Below are 16551 nucleotides of genomic sequence, written 5' to 3'. Positions count from 1 at the left end.
GCTGCACATTTGAATCACCTGGGAGCCTTTTGAAAAATAGCATAATTGGTCCCCACTCCAGCCCGCTTGAATCAGACTGCCTGGGGAGTGGTGCTGAGGCATTCCTTTTTTTTTTTTTAAGTTCCTGTGCATTTCAAATGTGGTGAGGAATTGTCAAATGATTATATATCATGAATTTAGGGAGGGGCAAGATGAATATGGATCTTCAGATTCTCCAGTAGTAGTTGTGGTTCTCAAACCACTGCAAGAAACTTAAAAATAAAAAAATTTATGATGCCCAATGCCTCACCCCTCAGAGATTCTGACATTATTGGTTTGAGACTGTATTCTGGCATCAGTATAATTTTTTTAAAGTTTCCCAGTTAATTCTGATATTTTGTTAGTGTTGAAGAACCAGTGCTTTAAAAAGAAAATCATTATCCATGGTTGCTGGAATATTTAGTTTTGAATACTTTTATGCCCACATTCATACCCCCATAGGAACATACTTCTTTCACTAGGATCAGATAGATTGGGTTTAACCTTTTAAAAGAAAATTAATAAGGAGAAGCTTACAAACACCTAGCCAGGTAGAATAGACTACAGTACTCAGCCTGTCTCATTGTTTTTGGACATTTTTGAAAACATACTGATTAGCATTATTATCAGCCACTGTATAGGTTTGCAACAATCCCATTTTCTTACTTAGCCTACCATGACAGTAAGAGTAAACTATGCACCCTTTCCATAGGGCAGCTTTCTCTTCATCTCCATGCTAGCTATGTCTCAAGGGTAACATAAACTCAGAATACTTTGCTAAGGTAAATCCTTCCTTATTAATTTATTGGAACTAAAGGCACTCTTGAACGCCATGAAAACTTATATAGAGGCATTGGTGTGCAAAAGTCAATAGCAACAATTGGCTATTGACTATCAACAGTGGATTAAGGCTCATTTTTTTTCCTTACTAAAGCTACTAAAATCCTCGTTGGGGGTACTAAATACTGTTTCCTGGGTCAGAGTACGTAGAAAAATTGAGTAAATCATGTAGGCATTACCTAAACACCAGAAGAGTGTGGTTAATATACTCTTCCTGGCAGTTTCAGTATTTGAGAGAAATCAGAGGCAGGGCTTGCCAGAGATAGCGTACTTTCACAGAAAACACCTCTTTAAGTAAGTAACTGGAAATTTACCTGTAGAAGAGGAAAACAATCGCTTTATTCTCTGTTTGTCTAACAGAGGGGCAAGTATGAGTGACCAACATCTGACTGGTTGCCAGGCAGTCCAGAATGATCTCTGATAAGTCTTCTACAGTATCATAGTGATATTATCAATGAGTCAGCAATACTAAAATCTAAAACAAAAATTCTGTGCTTAATTAACTTTTACCCATTTTCTTAGGATGCCCAGCACTTAAGAGTGAAACTGAAGGAGCAGAAGACAACTTACAAGTAAGTAGTTTGGATTAAAAGGAATTTCTAGACATAAAGGATGTGGAGGAAATCACTAGCCTTAATAAATAAACAATTCATATAAATTCTTAAGAAATTTCTGGACACTATATTTGTCAGGAAATATAGGGAAACAGAAACCAATAGAATGTGTGTATGTATATATATATACATATATATGTATGTATTTATTAATATGCGTAAAGAGGACTTGGTTTTGTTCGGTTTGTTTGTTTAAGGAATTGGCTCATGTGACTGTGGGAACTGGCCAGTCCGAAATTCACAGGGTAAGCAGGTAGGCAGGCATCCCAGAAGTTCTGGCAGGAGTTGATGTTTTGCTCTTGAGTCAGAAGGCAGTCTCAAGGCAGACTTCCTTCCTCCTTGGGGACCTCAAGTCTTTCCAGAATGAGTCCACCCACTTTATGGAGGATAATCTCCTTTACTCTGAGTCTACTGATTTAGATGTTAGTCACATATGAAAATTACCTTCACAGTACTTAGACTGGTGTTTGACCAAACCACTTGCCACCATCGCCTAGCCAAGTTGACAGATAAAATTAACCATCACAGATACCCCACCACATAGGCAAGGTACTTATATTAAAAATTCGTAGAAAAGTAATTTCAAATTATTAATAAGCATATGGACACCCTTCTGTTTTATATCACTAGTAATCAGCAGGTAGTATAAATTAACATTTATTAGTTATGAAATTATCAAAGATTTAAAAATTAATATTACCCCAGACTGTGTCTTTCCATGAGGTTGACAGATTGACGCTGTGCTAGAGAAAATATAGATTGGTAGATTATTTTTAGAAAGCAGTTTGGTAATACTGTATTTAAAAGCCTTAAAAATAGAAACAGGACTTCCCTGGTGGTCCAGTGGTTAAGACTTCCCCCTCCAATGTTTCAGGTTCGATCCCTGATCGGGGAGCTAAGATCCCACATAGCTTGTGGCCAAAAAGCCAAAACATAAAGCAGAAGCAGTATGGTAACAAATTCAATAAAGGCTTTAAAATTGGTCCACATTTTTTTTAAAAATCTTAAAAAAAAAAAAGAAATATTCATACCTGTTGATCCAGTGAATCAATTTAAGGAAATAGAGATACACAAAAAATTTGTATACACAGATTTTTGGGTGTGTGTGTTTATGACATATTGATAATAAAAAATAAGCTATCTAAATGGAATGGAAATGGTTGAATTAATTAAGGTATCTTTATCATGTGACCACTAAAAATTTTATTATTAATTTACTTGGAGTGTATTGAGTAGTAAAAACAGATAATTGTATGGTGTTATCCATTGTTACTCAGCTAAAATGTTAAATAATTTTGTTACTTTTGGATTGTGGGATTCTGAGCTATATAGCTTTCTTTTTAGTACTTTTAATTTCCTAAAGTGTTAATACTTTTAGGAGAATAGTGAAAGAACCCAAATTTATATGTATACCTTGTATTAATAATCAGTTATTCATATTATTGTAAAAATAGTCATCACCTAAAGGACATGGCAAAATGTTTTATGTACATTTATAATCAGAAAATAAAAATGGTTTTTATTTCTGAAAATTTGAGAAATATAGCACAGTTCAAAAAATAAAACATAGATATGCTACCATCCATGATAACCATCATACATATTTTAAAAAATGTTTTTAATTTATTTGGCTGCTCCAGGTCTTAGCTGCGGCACGCAAGATCTTTGTTGCCGCGTGTAGGATCTTCGTTGCTGCATGCAGGATCTTTAGTTGCGGCACATGGGATCTTTAGTTGCAGCATGCAAACTCTTACTTGTAGCATGTGGGATCTAGTTCCCCGACCAGGGATCGAACCCGGGCCCCCTGCATTGGGAGCACAGAGTCTTAGCCACTGGACCACCAGGGAAGTCCCATATGTATTTTTAAATATAGCCTGTGAGCTTTTTTCTGGACAAATAAATGGGTACACATGTGTTATTATGATATCATTATTCTGTAGCTTTTTTTTTCTTCACTTAAATACATAATGATATTTTGTGACCTTAAATATTTTTTCAAGTTTACAATTTTTAATCTTTTTTGTATTTATCTAATTTGTTTTCAATAGATGTATCTTAACCCATTATCCTTATTGTACATTTAAGAGTTCTTATTTGTGTTTTAATATATGAATCTGTTTATTTTATTGATGGTTAATTATTATTTTAAAAACTGAGTTTCAGTTAATTAGGTATAAGAAATAAGTAATAAAATGCAAAATAAGTATACTTTTTATAGTTAAGTGTTTCCTAAAGTTCTGTTCTGGTATCAATGAGAATATGGAGCTGGAAATGGGGAAACATTTTCTGAATTGCTCCTGTGAAGAGAGTAAATTTGGTTAAAATTCAACTTTAAAAAGAATTTTTTAGCATTCTGCTTTGGTTTTACTTCATTTCTATATATAGCACTGTATAGAGGAAAAACTTTTACAGGACTTAATTGTTTGCAAGACTTTGTACGTATTGCCATCAATGGCTAGTAAAGAGAATTACTGTATAACCAAAACAACAAGAGTAGTTAATCTGTTGTTAGCTCCTTGGGATCTCTGCTTCATAGTAAGGTCTCTCCACTGCCCCAAGTCCAACAGGTTACACACACACACACACACACACACACACACACACACACACACACACACACACACACACACACACACACACACACGCTCTCCCCCCCACACACACACACCTAAAAGAGTTATTTATATTTTAGCTTCATTATACACTGAAGCACTTGCTTGGTTTTTATTTTCATAATAGAAAATGTGCATTGTCACTAGAGACTCTAAAATAGGCTTCCATGTAAGTGTAATTTCACTAAGAGCAATTTTTTTTTTTTTTTTTTTTGCCGTACGCGGGCCTCTCACTGCTGTGGCCTCTCCTGTTGCGGAGCACAGACTCCGGACGCGCAGGCTCAGCGGCCATGGCTCACGGGTCCAGCCGCTGCGCGGCATGTGGGATCTTCCCGGACCGGGGCACGAACCCGCGTCCCCTGCATCGGCAGGCGGACTCTCAACCACTGCGCCACCAGGGAAGCCCTGAGCAATTTTTATATCAAGTTTTAGTTCTTGGTTTTCACTTACTGTGGTGTTTTTAAAATAGATTCTTAAATTATATTCCTTTTGGTGGAATCTTATTCTCCTCCCCTTGAGTGGGCGCTATACTTACTGGGTTGTTTCTTTTTTTTTTTTTTTTTTTTTTTTTTTTTTTTTTTTTTTTTTTTTTTTTTTTTTTTTGTGGTATGCGGGCCTCTCACTGTTGTGGCCTCTCCCGCTGCGGAGCACAGGCTCCGGACGCGCAGGCCCAGCAGCCACGGCCCACGGGCCCAGCCGCTCCGCGGCACATGGGATCCTCCCAGACCGGGGCACGAACCCGTATCCCCTGCATCGGCAGGCGGACTCTCAACCACTGCGCCACCAGGGAGGCCCGGGTTGTTTCTTAATAAGGAGCATATGGTAGAAATGACAAGAGTATGACTTCCAAAGGTAGGCCATAAAAGATATTGCAGCTTCTTTCTGGCTCTCTTAGATCCCTGTACTGGAGGATGCCAACTGCCATGTCATGGGGACACTCAAGCAACTCTATGGAGATGTCCTTGTGGCGAGGAACTGAAGTTTTGTGACAATAAACATGTTAATGAGCCATCTTGGATGCAGGTCATTCACCCCCAAATGAGCCATCAGATGACTGCAGTCATGGTTGATGTCTTAACTGTAACTTTCCTAGGGACTGTGAGCTGGAACCACCTCGTTAAGCTGTTCCTGAATTCATGACCTACAGAAACTGTAAAATAACAAATGTTATTTTAAGCCTCTAGGTTTGGGGTAATTGGTTACTAACAGAGATTTTGCTACCCATAATGCGGTGCTGCCATAACAAATACTTCAAAATGTGGCATATAATTTGAGCTTGGGGACAGTAGATGGAAGCTTAAAGTTAAGCCTTTGAGGAGACTACCGATGAGGTCTTAAATGAAAATGAAGAACACCATATTGGAAACTGAAAGAAAGGAAATCACTGTTATATAGTAGCAGAAAGTTTAGCAACACAGTCACCTGTAGTAATAAGTGAAGTAGAAAATGTCCTACTTCTGGTTATGGTAAAGCAGTGGATGGGAGAAATAGGCTCAGGAAGGGATCCTAAACAAACAAAAAGAACCGGGACTTGCTGGTTTTGAAAATTCTCATCCTCTCAATATGTCAAACTATGCTAAAGTTAGGAAATGGCTTCCAGGCAAAGATCATATCCTGGGCAGTCTCAGAATAGGTTTGTCTAAAGATGAAGCCAGTGGTGTGACTATAAAATCCTTTGTTAAAACCTCAGAAAGATGTAATGTGAGCCTCAGAGAACCTTTCAATCAAAGTAAGAGGGCTTAAAGCAGATTAAGGGTGTCCTCAGCAGAAATTTAAAGTAGAGAAGAGTTTGTCTCAGAATTGTGACTGTGCTTTTTGTCTAACAGAGTGAATCCCAGTAAGATTCCCAAGAGACCCACAAAGTTTTCAAAATAGTTAATTGGTAGAAATATTACCAGTCTGAGGAGTGGCCCCTTGGATCCCCAAAATTTTACTGGCAGGAAGCAGGTTGAAAAACATTTTACATGTAAACATAGACTTCCTTTCATAAAACGGAAAGATAACTCAGAAATAGAACCAAAATCTCAAAGGTCAGAGCCAAGAGCTATGGAGAATTATTCCCATATTCAAGGAACTTCTAACCTGTTCCCACCTTGATTACAGAATTACTTTGGATCAGTGACTCCATTTTCTCTTATTCTGAACCAGAAGTTTTATAACAGTTATCCTCTGCCTGTCCTACCATTGTATTTTGGTTGTGTGTGGGGCAGATAATTTGTCTGTTTAGTTCATGGGTCCTCACAACGAGAGGAACTGTACTTAAGGAACACCATTCAGCTAAGTTGCTCCCAAATTTCTTACTCAAAGAAACTATGAGAGAGTAAATGTTCTTTGAAGCTGCAGTTTTGTGGTAATTTGTTATGCACCAACAGCTAACCAATACATAAGCAGAAAAGGAAGATGAGTAGAATGAAAGCTAACATTTATAATCATGTTCATTTTATCTTGCTCCCATTCTTAACTTTTTTAGATGATACATCTAGCTTAGGTTAAATTCCATTTTTCAATAGAAGATTGTATTATATCTTGGTTTCATAGCCCCTTTACAACTAAAAGTATGTTCAGGTAGAAAAAAACACAATTCGTATTAGTTTTAAAAATTCTGAGCCCGATTATGTATGTATAATATATTAACCTTAATTATACCAAAAGGGGCTGGGAGATACTGAGATGCTAGCAAAATGTGAAATTTTTTAAAAAAGAATCAACTTACAGAATTAAACTGCCAAAGAAAACTCTTAAGTTTACTTTAGTACCATTTATTTCATGATATGCTAAAGTTTTCACATACATCATTCTTATTTTGGAATGTATTGGAGGTTATAAAGTATTCTAATTCAGTTAACCACCTTATTAGGAACAAAGTACATTATTGTTTTGTAATCCACCTATGGGCTTGACATACATAAACATTTTGAAATTATTTTGAGTGCAAGTTGACTGTAGTTTATGATAGTGGTTATGTCAGGTTTACTTTATTAGTGATTATTTGCAAAGACAACTAAAATGGCTTTAAAAGAATAACCCATTCTCTAATTATTTTAACCCCAAGGAAGTAATGACTGTTAGTTAGATCATAAATGTCTTTAAGACTTTAAATATCAGAGTGGAAATCCTCTCCATTTTGAGTACTTGTTAATTCATTCAGTAAATATTTGAGTACCTGTTCTGTTCCAGTAACTATGCTAAACATTTGATTATTTGCTGGTAGACAACTTTCAGCTTTCAGCAATTCAGTATCTTTATCAGTATCATAAATCATCAGAAAGATATTTACCTTTCTATTTCATACATGTCTTTGAAAGGTTTCATAACATCATTATTTAGATTTAAAATCATATTTTGCTCATCTTTTATCCCTGATGTTTAGTAAAGTTTTGACCATATACATAGTTGGTAGGAAAGGTTTTTTGAAGAAAAATCTTCAAAATTAAGGAGTTAAAAAAAAAAACAAAACCCCAAGCAGCAGTAAGGTATGAATGTTCTTTTCATTTGGTTTCTTTATTTAACTATTTTAATGAGCCGGTTAGGTGGGGTTTTTTGGTCTTCTTTTAATGTTAGCTTACATTTGCTTTAAGATTATTTTTACAGTGTTTTTCCAACCAGAGTTTTTAGTCGTAACAGTTCTTATTGTTCAGATAGGCTAGATTGCTAACAAAACCCATAAAACTCACCTCACGATTGGTTTGTGATTATAAGAGGAAAAGATCTCAGATTCCATGCTTTGGGGCAGAAGAAAGGTGACACCTAATTGATCTGAAGTGAAAAGGTATCATATTTTCTCTTCGCCACAGAGAAATACTTGACTAACTTACTCTTTTTTATAATTAAGGTCATTTTTGAGCCAAATGATTAAAAGGATTGTGATTTACATTTATTGTTCAAAGTCATTTGCTTTAGTCAAGGGGGATATGAATTGTTCATGTACTCATTTTCAGAGGTAGTAACATTTTAATAAGGCTCTATATCTGAAAACTAAGTTAATGGATAGAAATTTATTTAGCTAGTAAAAGGGATTTTATATTACTGTGATCTCCCACCATCCTACCTTATAGTTAAGTTCCTGTAACCTTTATATATTTTAGATTGAGTTTAATTATCTAATAAGGGAGTAAAAAAAACTCTATATAATCTTTTTGCATAATATTTTGTCACTATTTAATTTTTCCTTGACTTTTTTTTTAAATTTTTTTTTTTTTTTTTGGCTGTGTTGGGTCTTTGTTTCTGTGCAAGGGCTTTCTCTAGTTGTGGCAAGTGGGGGCCACTCTTCATCACGGTGCGCGGGTCTCTCGCTGTTGCGGCCTCTCTTGTTGCGGAGCACAAGCTCCAGACGCGCAGGCTCAGTAGTTGTGGCTCACGGCCCTAGTTGCTCCGCTGCATGTGGGATCTTCCCAGCCCAGGGCTCGAACCCGTGTCCCCTGCATTGTCAGGCAGATTCTCAACCACTGCACCACCAGGGAAGCCCTTTCCTTGACTTTTAAACTAACCTTCATGTAGAATATTTGGTTAGTTAGAAAATTATAAAGAAGAAATCAGGAATCATTTATCCCTACCTAGTGGTAATTGCTATTAAGATTTTGGGTTCTTCTGCTTAAGTTTTCCTTTGTTCTTACATGTTATATTCAAATACATACTTCTTTTTAAAAGTACCATCAGAATCAGTCTCTTCTCCATTTTGATTGTGGTTTTGATAGGATTTTTGTTTGTATTGGTAATGGTAGTGATAGTGGTGGTTGGAATTTAAGTAGTACAAATCATAAAATTTGAACCCACACAGTCTGATTTCAGAGTCTTTGAATTTTGCCATTATATTGTGTAACTATACTACAGTTTATTTAACCATTCATGTTTCGTTGAACATTTACTTTATTTTCCACAGTCTTGTACATTAATTTTTGTTGGTACTTCTGAATGTGACCTTAGGATAAAATCCTAGAAATAGATTTACCAATTAAAGGATTGTCTAAAGATTTATATAGTTAGCAGGAACTATGCAACTATTGCCTGCCTATTAACTGAAAAACAGATTTACAGACAATAAACAATCCCTGAAAACCTAATACCACATTTAAGCCAAACTAACTTTTCATTTAAAGGGTAGTTTCTGTTGATTAATAAGGTGGAGGACTTGTTTTTCTTTTTTGTTTTTGTTGGACATTATATGTTGGTACTTTTCTCATATGCCTTCCATATTATTTCATCACTGATTACTGTGTTCAGGTTGCCTAAACAAAATACTATATATGCTATTAGTATTTTTAGACAAAGCTCATAGACATGCAAAATTGAAAATTCAAGGTTTAGTTTATTCTTAAACTAATAAAAAGTAACTAAAGAAATCTAGCAAACAGAATAGGAAACATTGGTGGTCAAATATAAAATGCATTGCTACTGGCTGCTACATCAAAGTGTAAATAGTGATTTTGTTGGGCTTGTAGAATTGTTAGTAATTTTTTTTCTTTTCTGTGCTTTCCGAGTTTGCATAATTTGTATAGTTTTAAATACCAAAAGAATAGCTTTGATAGCATTTTTAACATATGCAATACTAAAATATAAGATTTCTTTATCAAAAAACATCTAAAATTTTTTCATCATGCTAAAGTAAACTAATAATATAATTATTTAAAACTGCTCTTGTTGAATATGACCCAGTCACACGTTCAAACCTGTGATTCGTGATATACAACTACAAGAATGAAAGTTTGGAGCAACTGATAGACTGTGATATCACTTTTTTTTGCACTATATTGTTTATTGGGAATCATACATTTTATTTATTTATTTATTTATTTATTTTTGGGGTGGTACGCGGGCCCCTCACTGCTGTGGCCTCTCCCGTTGCAGAGCGCAGGCTCAGTGGCCATGGCTCATGAGCCCAGCCACTCCGCGGCATGTGGGATCCTCGTGGACTGGGGCACGAACCCGCGTCCCCTGCATTGGCAGGCGGACTCTCAACCACTGCGCCACCAGGGAAGCCCGGAAATCATACATTTTAAAAAGTTTACAGAACAACGCTGTTTTCTCTGCCTCAGAATTAATATAGAGAGAAGGGACAAAGGAAGGAGAAAAGCAAAATCTGTATTTATTTTCTCTACAGCTGTCATCTAGACTTATGTTCTGAAAGAAAACTACAGCTAGAATTATTTTATTACTTTATACTGCATCCTTTTGCCTCTACACACAAAATTGCTGTAATAGTCTTGGAGAAATAAAAAGCTAAACAATCTCTGAGCAACCATAGAAGAATAATTATTATACCAGCCTCTGAGAGTGGAACAGATTTCCACTGTACGTGAAATATTGGCATAGTTTACTTTTTAGGTAATACAGATGAGCCAATGCCAGCACAGTACTAAAAGCATTGAATGTGGATGTATATTACTGCTATAGACAACTTTTTAAAAGCTGGAGCTCATGCAAATGTATGTACATCCTTTGTGCATATCATACATTAGATTTTCTGCTCTTGTGGAAGATTTTTTGGCATTTTCCACCACCTAACGAGATTACACCCCCTTTCTCATAGTAATTGTTACATTTAAAGAGTTGTAATCCAGTAAAAAAAACATTCAAGTTTGACTAAGCCAGAATACTTTTTACTCAGTCTGATCCAAGTTTTAAAAAATGTTTTGGCTACTATTAATTTTAATAATGGAAATGGTACAAATAATCTTTTTTATAAAATAACAATTAAATTTTTTTTCTTATATGAGTTTGGCAGAGATAGTTAAATGATAAGACCCGGTGTGGGTAGAGATGTGAGGAAATAGTCTTTCTTGAGAGGTTTTCAAAGGGCACATAAGTTTGCTAGAGGGTAGCTTATACTCTCTAGTATTAATGGGAATTAATCCTAAGGAAATAATACTACCAGTGCACCAAGATGTATTTATAAGGACGTGCGTTGCAATGTATATGACCAAAAAATTGGAAGCTATTTAAATGCCCCTAATTCGAGTTCAATACAAATATTGAACTTCTTTGCAACCATTTTAAAGCACAGGGTACATCTTTATATATTGACACAGGGAGAGGTTCATGGTATATTTTGTGGTAAAAGAAAGCACTACATGGATAGACCTAAATATATAAATGGAATCAAATTATACATAGACTATAAACATATATATATGTATTAAGTCTAGAAAGATATATGTCAAATAATAATAGGTGCTAGGGGGGTGTGAAGAATTTTTTGTGTAATTTGAACTTTTAACAGTTATTAAAATTATTTCTTTTGTGGGTGAAGACTTTTCATTGTTGTTTAAGGAGTTCTTTTGCTACATTTTTTTCTATTGCCAAATTTACTCCCAAGGGTCTATATTAATATAATGTGATCTGACTTGTGGTTATTTGCATATCACTGATTATTTATAGGGTACTCACTATATGTCAGGTATAGTTCTAAGCTCTAGGAATAAAACAGAGGGAAAGTCTGTCATTACTGGCTCATGGGAAAAATACAAATAAAAGAACACTTAGAATATAGGGTGATATAAGTATTTTTGAGGAAGTTCAAAGGAGGGAGTAACTTTGGAGTGGATTAACAGACTTTTTGAGGAGTTTATGGATGATGTTAAGGAGTTCTTTATTTTATTTTTATTTTATATTGGAGTATGGTTGATCTACGTTGTGTTAGTTTCAGGTGTACAGCAAAGTGATTCAGTTATACATATACATACATTCATTCTTTTTCAGATTCTTTTCCCATATAGGTTATTACAGAATATTGAGTAGAGTTCCCTGTGCTATATAGTAGGTCCTTGTTGATTATTTTATATATAGTAGTGTGTATATGTTAATCCCAAACTCTAAAAAGGAGTTTTTCTAGTGGAAAAATTGAAGATAGTCTTTGTGGGCAGAGGAAATGACATGTACAAAGAATCAGAAGTGTGAAATGTTAGACAGTACTGGAGAGAAACAGTACATCTGAAGCAAAAAGAGATGATGAAACAGTAGAGTAGGAGCCATGGTAAAGTAACAAACCTATGCATTCATTTGTTACTTCTTTTGTTCATTCTCAAAATTTCTTGTTCATGAAAAGAAAACACTATGTAATTTTTAGTAAGACTAGTCCATTATCATAGAAATTAAATAGAATATCCATAAATAAGAGTGAAAGTTGTGATAATGCCTAGTCTTAGTGAGAATATAGAACATTGCTTGTGGATATGTGAATTGTTAAAACCACCTTGGAAAATAATTTTTATTTTATAAATCAGAGCATACGTGTATCTTATAATCTAGCATTTCCACCCCTGGATATGTACCAGAAAAATTCTTGTATATATGTATCATGAGGCCTGTAGAAGAATGTTCTTAGCACCCTTGTTTGAAATAGCAAAAAATTAAGTGTTTTATCTTAGGCAAGTTACATAATGTCTTTGAGCTTTAGTTCCTTCCTGTGGAATAGAGAGATAATAATGCTAACTAGCTCGAAGGGTTGTTGTGAGGATTAAATGAGTTAACCCATGTAAAGTACTTGAGACAATGTCTGCTACATAGAAAATGTTTAATAGGTGTTAGCTATCATCACTACAAAGAAGTGAAGGGCTTCCCTGGTGGCGCAGTGGTTGAGAGCCCGCCTGCCAATGCAGGGGACACGGGTTCGTGCCCCGGTCTGGGAAGATCCCACATGCCGCGGAGCGGCTGGGCCCGTGAGCCATGGCCGCTGAGCCTGCGCGTCCAGAGCCTGTGCTCCGCAACGGGAGAGGCCACAACAGCGCGAGGCCCACATACCGCAAAAAAAAAAAAAAAAAAAGAAGTGAAAATGAGTGAGCTATTGCTACATATATCAACATGAATAAGTTTCATGAAAAAAAATGAGCAAAAAAAGCAAGTTCCAAAATGTCCCAAATAGCATGATATCAGTCAAATAAAATTCAGAAGCATCTAGAACTAAATATTGTTTAGGAATAATACTTATGTGGTAAAACTGTAAAGAACAGTAAGAAATTGTAAAATAAACAATTACTTCAAGATAATATTCACCTATCCAAGTGGTAGAGGTGGGGGATGCTATTATTTGTTGTCTTGATAATATAATATTTGTTGTCTTGGTTATTTCTCTTTCTTAAGTTGGGTGATAAGTATACATATATTCACTTTATTACCTTTATATTATTATGTCTATAGTCCTTTATATAAAATATTTCCTAAGGGAAATATCAGTGGTTTGGTGTATATCCTTCCTTAAACTGATAAAATTTTAAAATACCTATTCATCCATCCTATCAATTTGACAGATAGGATCATGTCATACTGACAGTTCTGTCCCTAGCTTTTTTTCATTTAGCAATATCTTGTGAGTACTGCATACACATCTTTTTAATGGCTTTTAGAATTCTATCATATATGTATACCATAATTTTTTAACCAGTCCTGTGCTGATACAGCCATAGGATGTTTTCTCCTTTTCTTTTTTTGTTAAAAAGAGTGCTACCATGATTATTTGTGTGTGTATGTATCTGTATATACGATCACTTTCTCAAAGAAGAAATGCAGTCCCACCAACAGTGCAGAATATCCTATTTCTCCATACCCTTGCCAGTGTTGAGTATTATTATATTTCCATCTTTTCTAGTCTGTATAAAAAATTGGCATCACATTTTTAAGTCCTTAATTGAAGTCCATCATCTTCTTTTCATGTATTTATTATCTGTTTCTTTTTCCTGTGAAATAAAATTGGACTTTGTCTTGTACCTCAGTGCTTCTGGGGTGAGAGAGCCCATTTCTATGGATTGTGTAAATTATGTATCTTGAAAACATTCCTCAGACAATAATGATTCTCGGCCCTCTGTTCTCCAGTGTGTACAGGGTTCCCCAATAGAGCTTTGATAATTGGATACCTTAGAAGGGTTCTGAGTAGAAAAACCAACAGATTTGCATGCCTAGCCTTTCACAAGACTGGAAACAAGGAGATCACTTAGAAACCTACTAAAATAAGAGAGGCAAAAAAGGATAATGAGAGCTTGCATTAAGAGAGTAGGTAAGTGGATATGGAGAAGAGAAAATGGATTTGAAAGACAACCAGAAAAGTAGCTTGTTTAGAAATTATTTTATTTTACTGACCAAAAGAGATATTCTGCATGAATCCAGAAGGGTTTAGGGCAAGGGTTGAACAATGTCTCAGTTTATTATCTCAAATACAGAGTGGCAGGGGGTGGAGGGAGGAATCTACTTATGCCAAAAAGCAAGTGACTGGTTCATTAGTCAGTTGAATTACTTGACTATTTTGATAGAATATAATTGTATTGTATTTTTAAATATTATGACTATATATCAAAAGAAAGGGGAAAATATATACCTAGATTTTAAAAGAAATCGCCCTTATAAAAGTAAATAAGCTCTAGAAAAATTGGAAAATCATTCATAATCATACCATCAAGGAATAATATTAACATTCATTTTATATCCTTTTATTTAACCTTTCATCTTTTTATGGTTATAATACTATAAATAAAATTTTATATACTGATTTTTTTAACGTTAAACAGTTCTCCACAAAGTAGGTATTATTCATAAACCTAATTTCAAATGACCACTCATTCCATTAAGTGGACATACCATAATTTACATAACCATTCCTTTAATTTGGGACATTAAGGTTATTTCTTCATTTTTACTATTAAAAAAATTCCGAGAAAAATATTTTGTGCCTAAAGCTCTTTCCATTTAGTACATTTTTTTATTTACTAGATTGAATAAGTGGTCAAAATGTGTGAATGTTTTAAAAGCTTTTGATACATTTTACTAAAATTGTTTTTCAGAAATGGTTGGTCCAGATTTTCCTCCTGTGTATAGAATAAGCAGTGAATGAGAATGACCATTTTCCTTATCACCACTTGTTTTAATACTTTGTCAACTTAATATACACCTAAATTTAAACTTGCTGAAAGAGACATAGTTAGGTAGTAGGAAAATGCTCTTTTCCTGTTTAGGATTCTCTAAAAATGTTAGTTTCTCACAATTCATGGATAATATGTCCCTTATTGTAGATTGTAGACTCTACATTTTCAAACAGTGAGGGTTGGTTTGTTTATTTTTACCATATCAGACACCTGAAAGATATTTTAGTTATTTTATTAGCTGAGACACATTTAGGTGTATAGTTATAAATTCACTGTGTAGTATGAAATATTTCTTTTTTAAAAAAATATTTATTTATTTAGTTGATGGCACCAGGTCTTAGTTGTGGCTCATGGGCTCCTTCTTTGTGGCATGGGAACTCTTAGTTGCAGCATGCATGTAGGATCTAGATTGAACCCGGACCCTTTGCATTGGGAGTGCAGAGTCTTTTCCACTGTGCCACCAGGGAAGTCCCAGTATTTCTAATTAATAGGTTAATTCCAGGTATTTTGGTAAGCATTTTTAAGTTGAACTAAATCATTTATTAGCCAAATACTGTATATATTTTATTTGTTTAATAATGAAACAATACTTTTGATATTTCCCTTTAAAAAATAATGTATTTATTTTTAATCAAAATGAAATTTATTACTGTTTAATGTAAGTAGGATTAACCTAAGTCAGTACAGTAAAACACTGGGTCATGTAAACATTTTGTATTTGTTCAGATACAGATTTTTAAGTAAGCTTTATTATATTTTACAATTCTTAAATGACTTCTCAGTTAGATTAGAATACAGTAAAGACAACCTGATCAAAATAGTTGTCACCATTAAAAGCATAATTACTTTATGATCACTACTAATACAGTTTATGCTTGTTTATAGTTTTTAATCTCTTGAGTACCTCAACTAACCCTGAGATTTTTAATACAAATACTATACCCAGTTTATAATAAAAAGGAGCTGTGATTTAGAGAAGTTAATTGCTTAAATTTCATATCCAAGTTGTATAAGACAAGGTTCCAACCTAGGCCCTTTCTCTAAACCTTTTTGTTGTTATTGTTGTTTTCTTCTATTCAGTTTGCTTATGATTGTTGACAATTACTTGGGTCATTTATTTTGAAAACTTCCTGGAACAAATAAATATGTTTCCTGAATTCTTTTTACTCTTCCCAATTTTGATCATTAATTTTGAAAGAATGTTTGCTGAATACCATTATTTAGCCACCTCCTTTCCAATAACTTAGCACTAACTGTCATAACACATTGATACAACTATTAGGAAAATTAGCTAAAAATAACAATTTACTGGTTTTGACATAGGTAGTTTTAAGTGACAGTAGACTCTCAGATACATTTTTTAAAGTTTAATTGCTTCCTGATAAAATAACAGCTTTTAGTTTTCAGAGCATTTTCACGTATATTATCATCTCACTAAATCCTTAATGGCAATCCATGTCATAAAACAGTATAGGTATTATAATTATTTAATTGAAAAAACTGAGTTCCAGAAAAATTAAATGTCACAAAGCTTCTTTGTTTTGGAGGAAGGACCAGAACATGCATTTATAAATTTATAATATCTTAGCCATAACTTTTTTGAACTTTATTGCTTGATAT

The 16551-nt window shown here is 34.4% G+C and overlaps 1 protein-coding gene across 1 annotated transcript in view; it reads left to right on the top strand.

Annotated features, from left to right (window-relative positions):
* The window catches only part of SPRED1 (sprouty related EVH1 domain containing 1), a gene marked incomplete at both ends in the record, with an annotated part of 117508 nt that overhangs the window by 73693 nt on the left and 27264 nt on the right, over window positions 1-16551 (top strand). Inside the window, one exon of the mRNA XM_079699539.1 lies at window positions 1381-1430. Within this exon, the coding sequence (XP_079555665.1) occupies window positions 1381-1430 (50 nt within the window). The remainder of the gene's footprint in view (window positions 1-1380; window positions 1431-16551) is intronic.

The sequence above is a fragment of the Hyperoodon ampullatus genome (assembly GCF_949752795.1).
Source record: "Hyperoodon ampullatus genome assembly, chromosome: 3".
Taxonomy (NCBI): domain Eukaryota; kingdom Metazoa; phylum Chordata; class Mammalia; order Artiodactyla; family Ziphiidae; genus Hyperoodon; species Hyperoodon ampullatus.
Note: the sequence above shows the minus strand (reverse complement) of the source record. Positions and strands in the feature narration are given on the sequence as shown.